Source organism: Anabas testudineus, chromosome 18 (genome assembly GCF_900324465.2).
Source record: "Anabas testudineus chromosome 18, fAnaTes1.2, whole genome shotgun sequence".
Lineage (NCBI taxonomy): Eukaryota > Metazoa > Chordata > Actinopteri > Anabantiformes > Anabantidae > Anabas > Anabas testudineus.
In genome coordinates, this window is record NC_046627.1 from 25,689,585 (window position 1) to 25,710,520 (window position 20,936).

Consider the following 20,936-nt stretch of genomic DNA (forward strand, 5'->3'; position numbering starts at 1 on the left):
TATCTGCAGCAACTGCGTGATGCTATCATGTCAATATGGACCAAAATCTCTGAGGAATGTTTCCAGTACCTTGTTGATTCTTTGCTACAAAGGATTAAGGCAGTCCTGAAGGCAAAAGGGGTCCAACCAGGTTCTAGTAAGGTGTACTTAATAAAGTGGTCAGTGAGTGTATTTGTGTGCTGTATTTCATCTGTTCATCTGTATGACAGGACAAAATGTAGCTACAGTAACCATGACCACAAAAGAAACTGATGTCAAGTTAAAGCACTGAGTACATGCAACAAAACTGGTACAAAAAATCATACAGATTTAACCACTTTATGTGTTAACTTTGTATTAATCCTTCATTTGTTCACTGTTCCTATATTAAGAATTAACATCTGTTAACCTTAACACATGACAGTTTAATAAAAGTGGTGAAATTAATTAAGTAATTAGTAAAATTTCATATTTAGTGGAGTAAAAGTAACGTTAACATTAAATGGAAATACACCATAAAAGTACCTCACAACTGTAATTAAGTAGCCTACAGTACTTGAGTACATGTGAGTAGATACCTACTATGAAACACAGGATCCTGGTACACTACAGATATATGAGAAGAACAGACTCCACACAAACCCACAGCAGCTACAATGCCAAATTATCACTTCCTTTAATGAATAACAGGACCACATAACACATCCGTTCACCAGTGTTATCAAAGACACCACACACACACACACACACACACACACACACACACACACACACACACACACACACACACACACACACACACACACACACACACACACACACACACACACAGAGAGAGAGCGTTTATTCCCTAACAATCAATCAAGTAAATTGGCAGCCGTGTTGTGCTGTTACACCGGGGGGTCCTGATTTCACAGTCAGCCTCCGTCACTCCTGCGTCAGCACCGATGAGCTCAGCGTTACCAGTAGGGAGGGGGGAGGAGCTGATGAGGCGAGGGTGAGAGAGATAGAGAAGACATGATTGAGAGAGAGAGAGAGAGAGAGATGGAGAGAGAGAGTGTGTGGGAGAGAGGGGATTCAGGGTGTTGCCGCCTCTGAGACCCACTCACGCATCACAGAGTCCCAGCAGCAGGGTGAGAGCAGAGCATCCCTCCATCCTCCTCTCTGGGAAAACAAGGCTGTGTGTGTGTTTTTTTTTAATAATTGAAGGCGTACAAAGCCCTTTACATTATTTAACATAACCATAGCAGAGACATACCGGAGATACACTGCATCCCGACAGCAGGACAGCGACGCAGGAGAAGAGCGTTTCAGCACCTCGGACAGAGATCATGGCTCCGCTGGTGGAGGACGGAGCGCAGCTCGGTGAGTCCACACTCTCACACGGTGCTTTGCTTTTTAACTGCCTTTCATTTGAACTATGTACTGATACTATATTCACTTGGCTTCAGTTTTGTTAGAGTGGTATAAAATAATAGTGAATGTGAGCGTGTCCAGTGTGTTGCTGGATTTAACACCGTGTTCGACTTCCAGCCTCCATTTTGCAGCTTAGTGACAGCTAATTATCATGAACACTACCAGACTGGGGCCATTACGAACAGTAACACATTTAATGAATGCTCTTGTTTAAGTTGAGTACATGAAGGTGTTACTAGAACACAGGTGATGGGCAGAGAAGCACCTGTTTGTTGTTCTCTTGTTGTTGGCTCTCGGTTCAGCTGCTCCTCCACCGCCCTCCCGTAGACACATCCATCTGTCTGTTGTTGACGCCTTGAAAACTGTTCCACCCAGGACTCTACACTGAAATACTGATGAGAGAAAAACAGCATAATAGTAGGGAAATGGTAAAACTAACTTTGAAATGAGATCACTGTGTGAAGTCCTTTCAGATTAATTACAAATTTTAGGATTATTAAGGATTTTACTGATGCTACACCTACAGCTATCACAGCTTGAACAAGTAATATGTTATGTATGTATATATTGTGTGTGTTAAAAAACATTTAGAATAATATAAGGAACACAAAATATATTTAAAAAAAGCTTCTCAATTTACCTCTAAAGTCCTGTAGCCTACATATTGTTTATCATTTGCTGTGTGTCAACATGTCAGAGGCATCTGAATCACCCAGGAAAAAAGTGCAAATGAATTATCATAAATGTTGCTGATTATCCAAGGATCGAATGCAGATTTGACTTAATGAAAAAAAAAAGACAAGACAAGCACATGAGCGATTACCCTTCAACCCCACCCGTCTCTTCCTCTCTGTATGGGTGTTAACCTCAGTGCTTTTCCACTGTGCTGCCCTCTTAACTGTATGAAGTGGTCTGTGCTACCTCCATTGAAATCGACCTATTAGCTCTGAATACATGAGGATGCAGCATTAATGCTTCTGAGTCACAGTTCAACATTTTATTTAAAACTGAAGTATTCAGTGGTAGATATCCCTGTAGTCTCCATAGTAACATTTTGGTGATACTATAGGAGACAAAAGTATAATTTCTACATGTAGCCACACTTTTTACTCGCCTGTTGTAGGAGGAATTAAAGAAAATAATTAAAATTAAGAGGAATTATTAAACATTTCTACATTTCACACATAATATGTCATACCTGCTTTTTTTATTCCTTTCCATAAATCTAGTATCATTTACAACAGAGGTGCAAGTACCAGAGTAAAAGTAGCATTCCAGTGTAGAAATACATTCATTTGGTTACTCAAGTGAAAGTACACTAGTACTATCTTAATTATTATTATGCAAAATAGTTAATTTCATATGAATGAATATAATATTGTTGGATCATGAATAATTATCATATGTATCATTTTAATGTTATTTAATTTTACGACATTATTTGCTGTTTTCTATCTGATAACTATACTTTGAATTACTTTACATACTGCTGCGTGGCTTGTGAATTTCACTCCGGGGATCAATAAAGTAACTAGTATCAAACTAAATGTTAGTTTAATTAGTGGAATTATTAGAAACACTTACTGTAAGTACTTAGTTACTTTCCACCACTAATTTACTAATTTACCACTGATCAGCTATATATTACTATTTAACTATTTTACCTAAGCTGATGATAGATCTTTATGTCGACCAGATTGTTGTTGTTTCCTTTTAATCGTGTAATCATCATAAAAAAATCTTCTCCAAACAGTTTGCACTGTAGCTGTAGCTCACTGACCGTTCATGATAACGATCCTTCCTATACCCCTTGTCATTATCAGATGAAATGTTACGATATGATATGATATGAGTAGACCTGACACTATAGAACGTTTGTTTCTCTATTGGTGCTGTTGCCGAGGTCTTTTCTACTTGCCAGTGTTCTGCTCTTTAGTTGCATTCTCATTTTTATAAATCTGCTTTCAAGAAATCAACCACATAATGACCTTATGTAGCTTTCCCAGCACTTCATTACTTGCACCAGCTGTTTCCTGTTGATATGTATGACATATGAACACAGTAATGATGATTCTTCATCAAGGTTGGACAGATTGCGTTGTTTTCTTCTCCGTCTGAGTCAGGACTGCAGCCTGCGTCAGTCAGTCAGGCACACAAAATGGATTCAGTTGCCTCAGTACCACAATAAAACCAGCTGAGGTTGTTCAATCTAAATGATTTATGTCTGACTATGTTACATTTACTTAGTTCCACACTGTTTGTTGGGATAAGTACGCAGACGTGTTTAATTAAAACGATTTCTCCCCTAATACCCCCACTCCACTCTCTATGTCCTCCTCCACAGTGGCTGTGCCAGTAGGTGTAGCTGTGGTGAGCGTCTTCGGCCTTGTCTTCACTGTGTCCGCCTTTGCGTGGATCTGTTGCCAGCGGAAAAACACAAAAACCCAGAAGACACCCCCCTACAAGTTTGTGCACATGCTCAAAGGGGTCGACATCTACCCAGAGAGCCTCAGTGGCAAGAAGAAGTTTGCTGCAACCACTGCAACGAATGAGACCAGTAAAACTGACATTAATGGAAACTGTCACACTGCGTCGCCGATGAGTCCGACTGGCACCGGTAAACTGGCGGAAAGTCCAAATGGTTCCAGAGCATCTCTGCATCTGGATCTGGAGAAACGGGATCTGAATGGCAATGTCACCACCAAGCCATTTCACCACCACCACCAGAAGGTGCGGAGCTCCCCAGACCTAGAGCTGCCATCTCCCCATGCAGGATTCACCCAACCCGGGGTGATGGACCGCCGCGACCTCCCTTCACCTTCTAGCACCCTCTCCAGCCAGGCGCCAACCCCAGCTGTGGACAAGCCCCACGGGGAAGATAGGGAGGGTGGACTGGGAACTCTCCACTTCTCCCTGGAGTACCAGCCAGAGAGGAAGGCTTTCATTGTCCATATCAAGGTACAGTGAGTGTTCAGGTGTTTGCATGTTTACTTTCAGGTTTCACAGTCAGACTGATTCACTGATAGATTTGTCTTTTTCATTCAGGAAGCCCATGGTCTGACCCCGACTGATGAACAGTCGCTGACCTCTGACCCCTACATCAAGCTGACCCTGCTGCCGGAGAAAAAACACCGGGTTAAGACCAGAGTCCTTAGGAAGACTCTGGACCCCACCTTTGACGAGACCTTCAGTTTCTATGGGATCCCGCTTTCCCGAGTGTCGGAGTTGGCCCTTCACTTCATGGTGCTGAGCTTCGATAGGTTCTCCCGTGATGAGGTCATTGGGGAGACCCTCGTCCCCCTGTCTGGCATCGACCTGTCAGAAGGACGTGTCCTGATGAGCCGGGAAATCATTAAAAGGAATATCAAGGTAAAATCTGTCTGATTTACTCCTGCAGCTCCACTTGTTCTTGTTCAATCGTCCTCATTTGTTGTGTCATCCCTCACTCATTTCCCTTCTGTTCAATCATAGGGTTACATTTTTAGGCATGCTTAATTGGCACTGATTTTCCAGCAGCCAATAGACCTTAACCATAACAATTCCAGTAAAACTCCAGCTGGACCAGGAAATCATTTCAAATTCTAAAATTGTTCCACTAATGACTCATCATTTCCCTCATTAGAACAGCAGTGGCTGCACTGCTTGTCCCTAAAAGCAAAGCAACAGGCTGAAAACTGAAGTGCTTCCACTATTTAAATATTAATCAGTACACATTCATTCTGACAGTAATTTACTTTTTAAAATGTTATAATCAAACAGTTTTCTCTCACTCATCTAAATGCAAATGTATCAGAATACATTTATTGAAACTAATGCAAATTAATGGAAGAAATTCACTGTCGCAGGAATGGGTGTTAGTGTGACATGAAACCAGTGAAGAAAGCAGTGGAGTGAAGAATATCCCTCTGTGGAGGCTGAGACACTGGGTCTGTTGCACCATTATAGATTTGCAATCTGATACTGAGGCCTGAAGTTGCGCTTCATGCACATGAAATCCTTTGGTGCTTTTCTTATTATTTTCTTGGTTTTTCTTAGTCGATTCCTCAGTTTTAGCTCATGTTAATTATCCTCTTTTACTCATTTACAGTAGTTTGAGGGATCAATGAATTTAAGTCATGTGACACGAAACAAACAACAAGGCTTACAAGGCAATTGATGTTTGTCATTATATTGTACAATTATGGTGATTTTGTGTGGTCAAATAATGTGGGGGTCAGTAATCTTCAGCTCCAGACAGGCTGTTCCTGGCAACCACTCACTGTTTCGTCATGTGCTTACATAGTGTACTAGATAATGGCAGCAGGTTTCACTACGTTACATTTGATTTATTTGTGAATTCAAAAGATGAAGTGTGAGATGATGTCTGCATCTCTATCATAGGTCTGTGGTTTAGTATTCAGCAGCTCTGTATAAAGTGGTACCAGATGGTTAGGCTGTACATGGGTATTTGTCCATTTACAGGTGCAATGTGAGATGATATCAGTGTAATTATAGATTTGTGGGCTGATATTATACTCTGCAGATCTCTGCTAAAGTGGATGCTCTGTGCCTACCGGGTGGGAGTGGGTACATTCAGGCATATTTGTACCCTCCCAGGGGGAATGTGAGCTATCTGTAATGTCTTTAAAGTTCTCTGATATGATATAGTACTCCAGAGAAGTGCTGGGAAATGCAGCTCATATTCTGAGAAATATAAAAGGTTTCTCTCTCTCTCTGCAGCGTTTCCTCTGTATTTTTATCATCAAGAGGATAATATTTCTTAAACTATGTTCTGCTCGCTCTCTCCACACTAACACAAGTTATATTTTTTTTGATCCATTTATTATTTGGGTCCCAGGAGAGACAAATCTCATAAACCTCGGCTGAAGGACATAGTCAGGACTGCATGAGCCTGTTACTGCAATTAAAGTACTATTACAATTACCAGTCCATGGTAATGATTTGTATTAAGAACTCCTGCTTTCTGGAATATTTTTTATTTATCGGTGTTGGAAAATGAAAAGTAAAACAGTGAGTTATTATTATTATTATTATTATTATTATTATTATTATTATTATTATTATTATTATTATTATTATTATTATTATTATTTCGTTATGAAAGTGTAAGAGATTTGGCTTAACTTTCTCCATATGAGTTATATACATTGTTCTCTCTGGTTAGAAGCAGCTCTTTGATAATAGGGTGGTGGCTCTCTTTGTCTGTATCGCAGGTATTTTCTTCTGCAGGCCTGAAAATGTGTGTGTGTGTGTGAGCACATAGCAGTTTAAGAAATCGATATGGTGTGTCACAAGCAGTGTGTTTTTACCCTACAAGGAAACAAAAGAGATAAATAAAGTAGAATATTGTTGTGTAGACACCTTTTAGTTTATAGAACCATAACAAACCTAAAACATCCTCTAAGGGAGCAATATAAAAATATATGGGCGGCACACATCTACATTTTAACACTACATCCCATTACCATAGCAACCAGGAGCATGGATGAAATCTTTGTTAGGTGTGATCACACCATCCGACGTGTCGACTCCTCTTGCTTGTGTTTGTGCCGCAAGTTTTAAACCAGTAGAACGGTGATGGCTCTAATGCAGAGCACATTAGCAGGCTGCTCAAATCTACATTTGTGTTAGTTAAGACGTGAGAACACACATTATAAGCAGGCGGTGTTTGCTGAGTTGACAGCAATTCGATCATTAGCACTGACACCAATGACGGTATAAACTATTTCTCATTTTTCATCACAGCATCGTGACAACAATAGATTAGAACAGAGGTTTTCCATCCATACAGCCTATGAGCCAAAGTGTCTTTCTCTCATTCTCCCTTCACGCCTGCCATCGTCCTCTGCATCGCCTTTTCCACTCTTGCTCCGGCTCCTACCACATCTCACTCTTTAACCCCTCTCCTGTCTCTCTACAGAAGTCTTCAGGCCGAGGTGAATTACTGCTCTCCCTCTGTTACCAGTCCACCACCAACACTTTGACTGTCGTGGTCCTCAAGGCTCGCCACCTGCCCAAGACTGAGAACAATGGACCTACAGGTACATCAACAAACCTTTGCATTTGCAGGCCAACAAATATATGTGTGCTTGCACGTCCTCCACATGAACAGCATGAACAGATGAGAACAAAATCATTGTGCTCACAGCCCCGATTACTTTGGATGCTCTGATAGTTGCTATAATGACACCACCACTGCTCTAAAGTAATCTGATCAGGATGTGATAGAGAGCACTTTAGGGACAACCACACACACACACACACACACACACACACACACAGAAGTGTTACAAAACCAGCCTCTTTTGTCCTCATCTCTAACATCCATCATTTCTGCTCTATCGATCGCTGTATTGATCTAACGTAGGAATAACATGCCACTTTCCAACTCCTGCAGGGATGCCACTTCTCTTGTCTTCTTAGTTTCTTCATCCACTGTTGATCTTCTTCTTCTCTAGATCCGTATGTCAAGGTGAACATGTACCATGGAAAGAAGCGCGTGTGCAAGAAGAAGACCCATGTGAAGAAATGCTCCCCCAACCCAGTCTTCAATGAGCTCTTTGTCTTTGATCTGCCCTCCGAAGAGGGCCTGAGGGACACCAGCGTGGAGCTGCTGCTGCTGGACTCAGAAGCAGGCAAATCACGCAGTCCCAACACTGTCCTCGGGCGCCTTGTGCTGGGTACATCGGCAGCAGGCACTCCCGGCGAGCACTGGAGGGAGATATGTGACCACCCGCGTCGGCAGATCGCCAAGTGGCACGCCCTGTCAGAGGATTAGAACGCTGGGGGGTGTGTTGGTGGATTCTGACGTCCATATCCAATCTGGTCCAACCATGAGAGGGATGGAATGAGGATGGGCAGGCCACTACCCATTGAACTTTCAGTGAGGGCGGGTGGGAAACAAAGGGGAATTTTTGTTGAGAGCGTCATTTGAAGTGATGTCATTCAATCGGCCATTCAATCACTTGTCTTTGAAGTTATTGGGGTTCAGTGGGGAGGAGGGGGCATGACAAAGGAAACCCCATAGCTTTAAACAATCCCAAAGACTGTCACAGAAAATCACCTGGTAACATGCAACATCATCTCCATGGCAAAAACCAATTGTCACGGTAACCGTGTGCAGTGCAGAAATGTCTTAAATGTCGCTCTTCTTTTCTTCCTCTTCCTCTGCTTCTTCTTCTTCTTCTTCTTCTTCTTCTTCTTCTTCTTCTTCTTCTTCTTCTTCTTCTGCATCTTCTTCTTCTTCAGCTCTTCCTCTTATAAATAGTAACCAAATCCATCATACGAAAACCAGAATGAACCACATCTGACAATGCTGTAAAAATGTGGATTATTAAAGTTTATTTTATAATGACAATGTTCTCTTCATAAAGATGTAGATTGTTTTTATTTATTTGCTTTTGTTTTGTACTCTTTTGGTTCATTTGTTGACCATGTTTTGTACAGTAAGTATAAGTGGTATTTCATATATCATTACTTAAGTACAAGAAAGCCTAAATTAGGTGGTTTGAGAAAAGACTGGAACAGACTGAGTGCATTGGGGACAGTAACTGTGGATGCACGTGTGTGTGTGTGTGTGTGTGTGTGTGTGTGTGTGTGTGTGTGTGTGTGTGTGTGTGTGTGTGTTTTGATGTGAGATTGTGTAACTTGAATGTGTGAGTGCGTGGGTGTGTATGTTAGCTCAGCAAGCCACATAATGTTTACCGTAGGTGTTTTGTCCCCTTTACTGTGAGCACAAAGACAGCTGAAATGTAAATGTACGTACCTTACTATAAAATATGGCAAGTTCTGAGAAACAAAACAGAGTTTGCAGTCTTTCTTTCACATTACACACTGCAAAACACTGATAGTGTTTTTGTATTCCCAATTTTACTTTCTAAACAACACATCATCTGAATTGTTACTACTACAGAACATAAACTGAGCATGGATTTGCACACATCCTCACCTCCACCACTCTGGGGATGACATCATTGGGCTTCTTTCCAAGTCTGATGATGTAATAGCTGCTGAGTGGCTAAGTGCTCAGGGATGAAGTAATCTTGTCTGAATTTAATATCAGCTAAGTGGTTCAGTGAAGGAGGGCAGCTGGCTCAGCATGCGTACTCCCCCTTTTTCTTCTGTTCTTTGTTCCTTAAAATATAGATGAATCCAAAAAGTCTTTTTATTACCTTTGTTTGACTTCGGCATGTACCCTGGCTGTTTCCAGCCTTTCTTCCGTCTCCAGTCTTACACTGGGTTACATCATGTGCTTGTTGGTGGAGCCTCAGGAGAAGCAGGATATTCTGTCACTATGTACTTCCTCAGTGTCTCTGAGCTGCAAGGTCACTCTCTGACGCTGGTTTCTATTTTAAATCTCTGCTGTCATCCTTGAAGCAATAAAATATATCCAAGCAACATGCACCATCTCTCCTATCCCCCTATTCATCCCCTCCTCTTGCTAACCTATTAGAGTTAAGTTCTCCTGAACAGGGACCTTGAATTTATTTTAAGGGTGTTTTGAGAATTGTGTCAGTGATTGCAGTCCAAGACTTTATAATGAGCAGACTGGAAAGGTAAACATCTCTCAACTCTGGAGGCAAAAATATACTTTGAACATATTTAAACAACAGCCCCATACTCCAAGATTAGGAAAGTCATGAATAAATGAAAAAAGGAAATGACCATATTTATTTAAAACTGCATTAATCAAACCATTTATGAGTAATGAGTCAAATAACTTTTGTTTTACTCTTTCCTTTCGGTGGATTGTGATGGTTTTTAAACTTTAACTTTACCTTTACTGCTCTAATCGATGTACTACAGCTTCTAGCAGCAGCAATTCAATCCAAATTGAAAGAGAAGTGAATAAAGGATTTTACTTACATAATGACAGAAACATACCTAATGTTGCTTGATGTTCAAGCAGGTAATTGTTTGCTGGTGGTGTCAAGTCAAGTGTATGGCAGTGATGGTAAGGATGTGTTCATAGAGGTAAAATCACACTGTGATTTCTCAAATGAAATACACCCCATCATCTAAAATCCTTTCCCCAACTCCTTCTTTTTACTGTAGTTTTAAGAAATTCATCATTTGTTTAAACTGGTGCTAAAGTCTTCTTTTATGCCTTCCCTTTTTACCAAGCCTGTAATTAATGGTATATACCCTTTCAATGTTGAGAGATGTATGCCACAGTAATACAAAACATGATGGATGAAGGTGGTGGTTTGAAAGGAAGAAAACATTAAATAATGACAGATCTAATTAATTTTTCACAAAGCTTTTAGGTTTTCTTTTGATGGCAAATGACATATTTACCATGCTGAGAACAATGGCTGTTCTAGACCATTCAGTGAAGCAGGCTTTAATTATTCTTTTCATTTGGCTTTCTTTTTTTGCTTTGCCTTAAAGAGTCACACTCACCAGTGAAAAGTCAGCCACCTCCTCAACATGTAGCCACACAACCTGCTAATTCACAAGTCGTTCCGATTTCACAGTTATCTTATCAGTGCAGTAACTCACATCAGTCTCAAGAGCCTAATAAGTGAAAAACCTATCTTAGCAGTGTTGGTGTGAGTGTGTGTGTGCACGCATATGATGTGTGCAACAAAGTGATTTGTCCTAATTAGAGAACGTCTGGAAGACCACATGAACCAAATTCCATATCTCTGATCTTATTAACGCCTCTCATCACACCACTGTTAAGCAACATTCCTCTTGCTCTGATCTAATTCATCCCCTCTCTGTGCTGCTGCAGTTCAATGCTTTTAGCGGTCAAAGAAAAAGAGACTTCATTGTTAATTGCTGGAAATTTCAGACAGAGAGAGAAGATTACATTAAATATAAATAAAGTCATCACTTTTTTTCCTTGTTACTTAAAGATTCAGTCCATGACTTTTAAGAATAGGTTTTAAATGCTCTTGAAGTGTCTATATGAGTAGGGATGATCCAGACTGAATGAACAGCACTGACAGCAGTACAAAGATATTTGTGTTTAACTCAGGTTGGATAGTTTACTGGTATGATTGCTGCCCTCTATGTGGAAAATTTGTAACCCATCTCCACTAGTGGTCCTTATCTCATTATACTATCCTGTCTTTGCCTTGTACCTTCTATGCTTTGGAAATGACAAAATGTAAAAGTTTTCAAGTGAGGCTCATCCTTTCAACCAGTCAGAGAACTGCTTTTACTTCTGCTTGATCTTATTTTGCAGAACTCTCATTTACTATAATTTCAGAATGGCAAATTATCTGAAGTGCTGGGCAGGATGTGTAGAAGTATAGCACAGCAGGGAAAGCGATGACTGGCCAAAGCAGAGTGAATTCATTTCAAGTCTCATGCAGATTACGTTGGACCAATATACTTAGTATTTGATTGCACCAATAAAACATATAAATACAGTATCTTAGAAAAGACTTTAGTGTAGGGCAGACTGACCATTTGTAGAATGTAGTATATAAAAAAATTACATGGAATATGTCTATATTGCAGTTGAAATATTTAATGATGCTAACACTTGTGCTTACCTGACACCATTTAGTCATTTAGCCTGGAGCTGCTAGCATACCCTACCTAATTAATAATTATTCATTTATAAATTATAATTCAAAGCTCTAATCAGTTTGCATTATTATTAAATACTGTTTGCATATACAGGTCACTAATGAGCAAGAATACTGCTGTTGTTAATTTGTTAATATTAGTTAGCTGCACTATTGCACCTGGTAATAACAAGGTATTTCTGCTTTTAATAATTTTAGTAACAACAACAACAACAACAGCAACAACAACAATAATAATAATAACTACTTTGTTTATCCCCTTGGAAGCTCTTGTACATACTGTACATATACTGTACAGTATGATTCTATTAGTTTGAACTTTCTTAAGCTTTTCTTTTTATGTTTACGTTTATATTTAGTCATTTCGCAGATGCTTCTATCCGAAGTGACTTAGAAGTGAGGTACAAGGCAACCAACATATCTAAGCCAAGCAGAAAAACATTCAATTCAAAGTGCTGTAAAACGAAATGTTTCTATTTCATAAAGCATAAAGTTACATACTAAATATGCACAATACTCCTCTGAAGCACAACTACAAAGGATTCATCTGCAGGAGGAAGTGATGGAATGAGGAGAGGAAAGTTTGCAAAGTGAGACTACAGGAGTGGAGGAGGAAGTAGATAGATAGCTGGAGGGAGGAGGAGGTGAGACGAGATTCAGATAGCCTGACAGGAATGGAGGGAGGTGTGGAGAGGGATGACATAGCACCATGTTGAGATGTGAAGAAGAGGAGTGAGAGAGGACTGATACGAGATAGATGAGCTGGGAATGTGTTCGTTTGGTTGGTGAATAGCTGATGCGCGTGGGTTTGCAGACAGCCATCTAGGTGGGTATCTGAGGGTCATTTACTGATAATGAAAAACAGGTAACTGTGAAATAAAGAGACTGAAGCACTGAATGACAGTGACAATGAAACACCTGACGACTTCAGTAGAATATACAAGAGAGCGGACTGAAAGAGACTTCTTAATGGTGAAGGACAAATCGGCCAAACGTCCTTATGTGTCCATCATTTTATCTTCTAGCAGAAGTGATCAAATTGTGTCTGTAAGGTGTGTTACATATACTGTAGTCAACAAAACATGATAGTTATGCAAGCCTGGTTTAATTTTATGCAATACATCACTTCAAGGATGCACCATTGTCACAAGGAGGAGGAGGAGGCACAAGAGGAGAACAGAATCCACGACTGACAATGTAGAGAACGGGCATACTTATATAACACCTTATCAATGCTCAATCTTTACCTGAGGCATGCTGTAGCAGACAAATATGAGAGAGGACGAGAGGTGGAAACAGCGAGGAGTGAGCAGTGGAGGGAGAGGAAGATGAAGCAGAGAGAAGAAGGCGAACTGTATGTGTGTTGACCAAACTTCAAAGACCCAATGAATTATTAATTGACACAGCATTTCCATACATCCACTGTCTCTACTGACTTTTGGTTTTGTTGGGCACCAGCCTTTACCCCATCAACATCAATCACAGAACTGTCACAGATGACAATTGCAGCCATCGAATCACTTGATCTGTGCTTGAGGTTCAGGTATTGGGACTGTGGGAGGAAACTGCAGCACTGGAGGAAGTGCAAGAAATTCACACGGGCATTTTTCTGTGAAACAAAAATATCAACCACTCAGCCAGTGTGCTGGCTGTATTGCCTTTCATTTGATCTTTTTAAAAAAAAAAAAAAGTTTTTAGGAGCTGAAATTATGAACTGCAAAAAAACATCACTGTACAAAGGCTGTAACTTTGATTTGGTAATCCATTATAATGTTATAAAGAATATTTTACATTACATTTTATTGCTCCACACTGTTTTAAACATGCTATTGTTTGAAATATGGATTCAAATGATGGTATGGCAAAATCTCAACAAGAATATCATGTAATAGATGATGATGATTTTTTCTTACTTTTCCACTTCTGATTTTCCACCAATATAAAATTCTTCATTCTGACTCCACTGTTTCAGATCAACAGTCTTCTTGTAATGGCCCTTTAGCAAAAAAAGACCTTGGATGCTGTTTAATATTATTGAAATTCATTCTTTTAGGCTTTCTATTGCATTATAAGCCATTTTGGAAATAATCCAGACTTAGTGCATGTTTCAAACGACACTGATCACTGAGTCTAAAGGGACAGTAACGTTAACCATCGGTCTCAGTCACGATGCTTACATCATAGCACACGTCAACACACACACACACACACACACACACACACACACACATACTAATTGCCTCTTTCTAACAGGTACTAAAAGGCTGCACATTAGCCAGGTTGTGAGAGCTCAGAGAAATAGATTAGTTAGGGTTCAAAACCTTTAGAGAGGAAAAGGTTGGTTAATGAGCACTAACGTCTGCAGGGTCACAGTGATGAGCTCACAACATGTGGCAGGCAGTGTCACTTTTCATTTCAATGTTTAATTTAATGCTACTTCCTTTATTTTTTATATTTTTGCTACATTTAATTAGTCACTGTGTAGATCTGTGACGTGCACTGCTTCAATGAATGTTCCATTAAGTCAGACTAGGCAGCAGCTTTTACTTCCGAACAGGAGGCAGCGTCGCTGATTAACAGCCCCACAAGGAGCAACTAATCAGCTGCTTTTGTGTTTCCTGAATTGAAAATCTAGAGGTTCTAGGTGGTCTACTTCACATAGCTGTCTCTAATCTCCAATGTAACATCCTAGCGACCTTTTATCTATATGTAAAATCTATTATCTCTGCTTGGCAGCAAAATGTAGTACTTGAAGTATCCCACCAGGCATAGAAAGAAACCACCAAAGGAAACCTTACATTGTGAGGTACCTCAACATGACTTTGTTGTAAACGCTATGGTGTTCTTCGAAGTATAGAGATGTTGAATAAACAAGAATATTAGTTTACTTTTTCATTTGGAGGGAAACCATATGGCAAACATTGGAGTAAGTTCCAAAGATGGATTTTTCTAATTGCCATTCTTCTTGAATTTAAGTAGATTTCTAAAATACATAAAATGGGGGTTTATCATGCGGACAGGGTTTTTAAAATATGTGTAGGAGAAAATGATTCGTTTGTAGTTAGAATTTTAAAAACAAATAAAAATAAATGAAACCTGACCAATAGTTTGCCTTCATCCATGGTCCTGATGAAAATCAAACAAAAAGAAGTTCAGGTTTTCAGAAAATTTGCCCTCCACCTACAACGTCCCAACCAATCAACACAATACAGGGCATTTCAACATATAAAGGAGTAAAGGACCCACATGGGTTGCCATGGTAACGGTAGTGCCACAGGTGCCTATCCTTGAGAAAGGCAGCAAACAAGATAGACTGCAAGATCCGGATGGGTTTACAAGGCAGAGCCTGTAAAGCCACAGCCACCTGGGGACTGCACAGTGTGTGTGAGTGAGTGTGTGTGTGAGAGTGAAAAAGACAGATTTAGGCTTGTACACAGAAACAAAAGGTTAAAAGCAGGTTTGCCGATCTCTCGCCTCAACATTACCATTGCTGTCATGGCAACAGACCATTGTAGCTGTTCCCGGATGCAGGAGGGCAGTGAAAAACATGATCTGCCGAGGGAGAGGATAACAAACAGAGGAAGAGAAGTTGGAGGAGAAGCAGGAGGGACATCAGAAAGGAGGCAGGAGATTGATGGAGGAGGGAAACGGGGTGGAAAGGAGAGACTCAGGGGGGTGGGTGACTCGACCAGCCTGAGCGGCCTCGCTCTGTTGGCCTGGAGAGGACACAAAAGTGGAACAGAGACAGTGTGAGATAATGGGAGTGAAAGGAAAAAGGTGGCATGGCTGTTGCTTCCAGTGACGTTCACAGTGCTGATGGGCGTTATTGAACAACTACGTTTTTATGTTTGGGGTTTAAAATAACTTAAAAAAAACTGAGGCATAGGCTGTAAAAAGTGATAGGTCAATTTGAAGGAAAAATAAATGGAAAAAAGAGAGATGGAGGGATTAAACAACACAGCAGTCAATCTTAACAGTGAACTGTCTCTTGGGTTCACTTCATTTGTCTGTCATTGTCCGCAGGGAACAAATCTCTGGAGACAGAAAGAAAGCAGGAGGAGATATAAAGTCCCAATCACCTCTTATTGTCATCACACAGCTTAAACTCAGAGCGTAAATGGACATTTGTAAACACATGTTTATATAGGTAATGACACTGCAAAACAAAAAAATGAACCACTTTAATTTATTCGTCATGTTATTAAGAATAGACTTCTTGTTTTATTTCCAAAGGGCATAGACAAGAGAGACCAAGAGAAAACACACCAATAATCTGACACACTGAGTCACATGTGTGAGTGCGCATATGGTGCAGTGTTTCTCTAAATTGCTAGTGCTTATTTGAGAGTGACAAGTAAGGTTCATGTTTTAGACTGTCTGCCAGTGAAAGGCAATCTTTTCCTGTGATTGACTGTAAATTTCCTGAGTAAGAACACGCCATTAAAGTGTGTGAGTCAGCTTAATGAGTTTGTCTACAGCTCATTAGTCTTCAGCCCACATTGAAGAGTTGAAGCAGGACAGAATTTGCATCACTGTCTTTTATAATCATTCCATATTATTCTTTTTTCTTTAGCATCTCTCAAGTACAAATCATTTTCAAACAGCACTCCTCAGTTCAGGGATTTCCTGCAGGACTGAATGAACGTTAGCCCCAGGCTAAATTGTTGATTTGTTAGTTAGTCTACAGTTAGGTGTTGTGATTTCTTCATGCTTGTTTTAATATACCAATCAATGGTTCTGGGTCTCTTCACATCCACAACCATAAAGAAAGTCTTAATAAAGTATTGCCTGCATTTGGACTTGAGTTTTTAATAGTCAAAACATTGGAAAAGGTTCGTGGTAAGTTAAAATATAAATTGATATTGTATTGTTTTGCATTGTATCACATTTAAAGAACTATGAAATCCAATGTTAAGAAAGACCAGTCCACCAAATGTAAAACAAGTCACCCACCTCTGTTTTAGTGCACCGTGCTTTGTTCGCACTGTCAGCAGACACGGTGCAACACTGACCCCCTGGTTTTGATTTTTTAAGATTGGATCTCTAGTGGTCACTGTAAAAAATCTAAATGTTCAGAGAAATGAGTTAGCAGCAGAGGTAGCCACTGAATCATTCATAAACAGTTTTCCTTGGACATTTAAAATGGAAAGCTGATTTTGTTTCTTGGAGTCTCCAGTCTCTTTGAGTTCGGATTTCCACAGCAGCATGTAGATACAGAGGCAGGGGGTGGCTAATGGTCCGCAGAGATGTAGGCAGATAGAGATCAAAACACCAACCAAATCTGAGCACAGAATTGTGTGAGCTTGTGAGATACGTGCGAATTTCAGCCCTTGTTCACGGACATTTTACACCCCAAGGTGATACATCAAGGCAGAGATAAATGTTTTTGATCTCTCCCACACTTCCCCCTCTCTCTGCTTTTCATTCATCTCCATCTCTCTACCACTTTTTCTTTATTGCTCTCATTGAACCATTCTCGGTGCAATTTTCAGAGCATCCTCTCGTCTTCCTCACAGCATCATCGCTCAGATGCAGCTCTTGTTACACACCAGCCTCCCTGTTCTCTCACTGCATTCCCTGCGGCCAGTAGCCTGTCACGGAGATCCATCAGTCACAAGTCACACACACACACACACACACACACACACACACACACACACACACACACACACACACACACACCCTTGATCTCTGATCCTTCTTTCTCACCAATATCAGTCTTCTGTCATGTTGTAAAACCACAGAGCTCGTATATCCGCCATCGATTGCCATTCACTTCTCCTCCTCATTTCCTAGTGTTTGGCTAGTTGACTTCCATACATACTATAATATACAATAAAAAAATATGATCTTCCTTTATTTTCAGTGAAGGAAAAACCACATGAATAAAGAAATAAATGGATGGGGTCAAGTATCGACGTCACTGATACCAGCGCTACAATTTGACTCACTTGCCAAGGCACTGCACTGCAAGACAACTGACAACACAGAGGTATGCACATAATCTCTATTATCACACACAGACACACACAGACACACACACACACTCCTCACACTTTGGATTCTGCTCATGTTTAACACTAAGCTCGGTGTAATCACTTGCTTAACCTTTTGCTGACGCTCTGTCATTTGTTATGAGTGCAGATACGTGTCTACAGTAACTACACGAGAAACACTTCACTCTGACTGTGATACCGATCAAATGGCCATAAGTGCTCTTTCAGAATACTGAATAGTTAATGTAATGACTTGATGTCGTCCATTAGTGGCTGCACTGATATCCTATCACTAGGAAACCTTCACTGATAAATCATGTTTTTAATGGTCGCCTTTAATGACTGTGGAGTTATTACAATGTTTCCACTCAGTGAGATTTTGGTGCCTAATAGTGACGGTAAAAGTCATCATGTACCTGACTCTTTTGGATCAGTTCACTCAAACATTTGTTCTTTTGGCTCTGGTATTTTATGCCTTCTTGGCAGGTCATCAGTTTCCGCCGTTTTCGGTTTCGTCTAGACGTTTAGTGAACAAAGGAATAAAAGGGCCAAGGGAGCCATTCACCACAATTCACATGACCTGAATACTGCACATGACTCTCGTGTCATTCTTTAGGTCTCAATCACATGACTCTTATGATTCTTTGGTTCCCTCATTCTCATATCTTTCCATTGTGTCATTCATGAATTAAGTTGGCTTTGGATCACAGAATACAGCTATCAGATAAGGAGCTAGAGTCAGAATGTACCGGGAACAAAGTCATTTGCTTCTTTATGATTTTTTCACTTCAGCTATAAAAGGATCTTTCTGTCTGCCTTCTCTGTGAAGGCAGACATCTTTAGATTTTCAAGTCAAACGTTACCCATAACTACAATTCTCTGTCTGCATTGAAACAGAGCCTACATTATAGTGCCAACATACTTGTTTTGAGGTCCCAGTAAAATTCACTCGCTCACCAACTAATCCAAACTCCTCCACACTTCTTGTTCTTCCGATTTAACAGGAGCAACCTGGATTTGAAGATGTAAGTCTGGGCCAAGAACCCCAGAGACAGGTAGCTGCTGTGGGCTTAGTGGAGGGTCAGCACAGGTTTGTCTTGTGCACATATGAGACTGGCGGTCACACGTGTTCTCACTGACAGGGCGGGGAAAGAGACTCATGGGCAGGCTGACAGACTGCGTGCAAGAATGTGCTGATGCTGCATCTCAGAGGTGTCAAAAGCATCTGAAATCTGCATTTTGCTGCTGTATTGAAATGCAGCACAATGGGTCTTCAGAATTAAAATGTAACCTCTGCTACACTTCCAGCTAGACTGTGCAGCCTATCTAGAAAGTGGGAGCGCAGATAAGGAGCACATGAGATCAGAGGAATGAAGATAGACGAGCAAAGCTGAGTTTATCGATTTTTCTCAGACGTTGGCAGAACAACCTACACATTTACTGATGTGGAAAGGGATGCACATACACACACATATGCAAAGTTGATCGTTAGGGCTTAGCCTCCACAACGATCCCTTGTCTTCATCTGCTGCTGCTGGTTAATTGCTCAGCAGCTGGAGGGAAGAAAGGAGGTTATCGACCAGCTCGACACAACAGTGTCCCTCATTTCAATCAAATGACTCTCAAAGGACACAAAGGGCTGGGCTGCTGCAAGATTAAAATCTCCCTTCACAGTATTTTCAAGAAATTGTTATGCAGAAAGCATCTACAGTACAGGGTTTATAAATCTGCAAAGAGAACAAATCATATTTTTAGAACAGCACAAACTGTAAGGTATGAAACCAGGTCACAAGGAAAATGAAATGAATTCTAAGTGCATGCTGCTTTTTTAATTTGAGACATTTGCAGTTGACTGAGGATACGTGGGTAGAAACACAAGCTAAGGTTAATCAGACGTATCATCCGAGATCAGCGTGAGTGTAATTAAAAAGGAAGTTTTATTTCAAGATGTGCTTAATACATATTTGTGCCACAATATAAAGGCTCTTCTATATATATTGTATCTTTATGTTATTGTAACTTTAGTTTGAAGGTTTGAGTCTCAAAAGTGAAGGAATACATAAACAGATAATATAAACTGAAATTTGAAATAAGAATATGAGTGAGATGTGGCTTATAATTGTGTTTACCATGTACTAATATGATACTGTATCTTGTCAATCAATTTTCTACTTTAAATGTAGGTTGTTGCTTTGCAAGAAGACTGTGGAAGTTGTCCAATCTTATTCTAGCAGGAGATCACAGTAATAAAAGTGCCTTACAATTCCTCTGGTTACCTTTCCTTGTTTACTTCCCAGACAACTTTTGCAATAAATAAAAGTGTTTTCTCTCAGTCATGAACATTGCACTTATTTCACCTCCTAGCATTTAAATTGATAGTGAAATGAAACAAGTAGATTCTAAAATAAGAGATGTTAGTTTCCTCTCCAGCAAGGCGCCACAATATTTATTTATTTCCGTTTATTTTCAGCGGCAGCTCAGAGAAAAGAAGATAAAATGCTGATCTAACATGCGGCCTTTTGGGGGAAAGCATCGCAAACTCCCTGTCAAGCTTTCACTGAAAAACTGCTGTTTTCACAGCCTGAGATCAAACAACTGACATAAAGTGCTCAATAAAAACTATTTTAAGATCAAGGACGTTGTATCAAGGCTCTCAGCTCAGCTCTGGTGGGGCACATGAAATTGCTGGATATTTTTAATACAGTTTAAACCCTGCAAAGTCTAAATTCCTAACGGCTCAGATCACACATGTTTTATTAAGTCATTTGAAAAGTAAACACTCAGCTCAAAGTTGAAGGTTGTCGGTGTAAATATATTTTCCCATAAACCACTTAATTTAAGACCCAACATACTGAAATCCATAGCATTGTACATGCTCTGCATCTGACACAAAATGCACAGCCTAACAATCTTAAACGCTAAAACACAGAAATGGAAAGGTTTTAAAGTGTAAAGTATCTGCACAGAGAAACAAACAATACTACACTGTAGGGTCAATTTGACA

The 20,936-nt window shown here is 40.1% G+C and overlaps 1 protein-coding gene across 1 annotated transcript; it reads left to right on the forward strand.

The window, feature by feature from the left end:
* Positions 1–1,098: 1,098 nt before the first annotated feature.
* Positions 1,099–9,182, forward strand: syt4 (synaptotagmin IV). The gene is made up of 5 exons (XM_026353152.1): positions 1,099–1,344; positions 3,740–4,353; positions 4,441–4,764; positions 7,316–7,436; positions 7,854–9,182. Exons 1-5 carry the CDS (start codon positions 1,311–1,313, stop codon positions 8,171–8,173), a joined length of 1,413 nt encoding a protein of 470 aa, XP_026208937.1. The 5' UTR covers positions 1,099–1,310; the 3' UTR covers positions 8,174–9,182.
* Positions 9,183–20,936: the final 11,754 nt, after the last annotated feature.

Coding starts and splice junctions, on each gene's coding strand:
- syt4 (XM_026353152.1), top strand. CDS start 1,311: ATGGCTCCGCTGGTGGAGGACGGAGCGCAGCTCG. Junction 4,765..7,315: donor TCATTAAAAGGAATATCAAG/GTAAAATCTGTC, acceptor GTCTCTCTACAG/AAGTCTTCAGGCCGAGGTGA. Junction 7,437..7,853: donor TGAGAACAATGGACCTACAG/GTACATCAACAA, acceptor CTTCTTCTCTAG/ATCCGTATGTCAAGGTGAAC.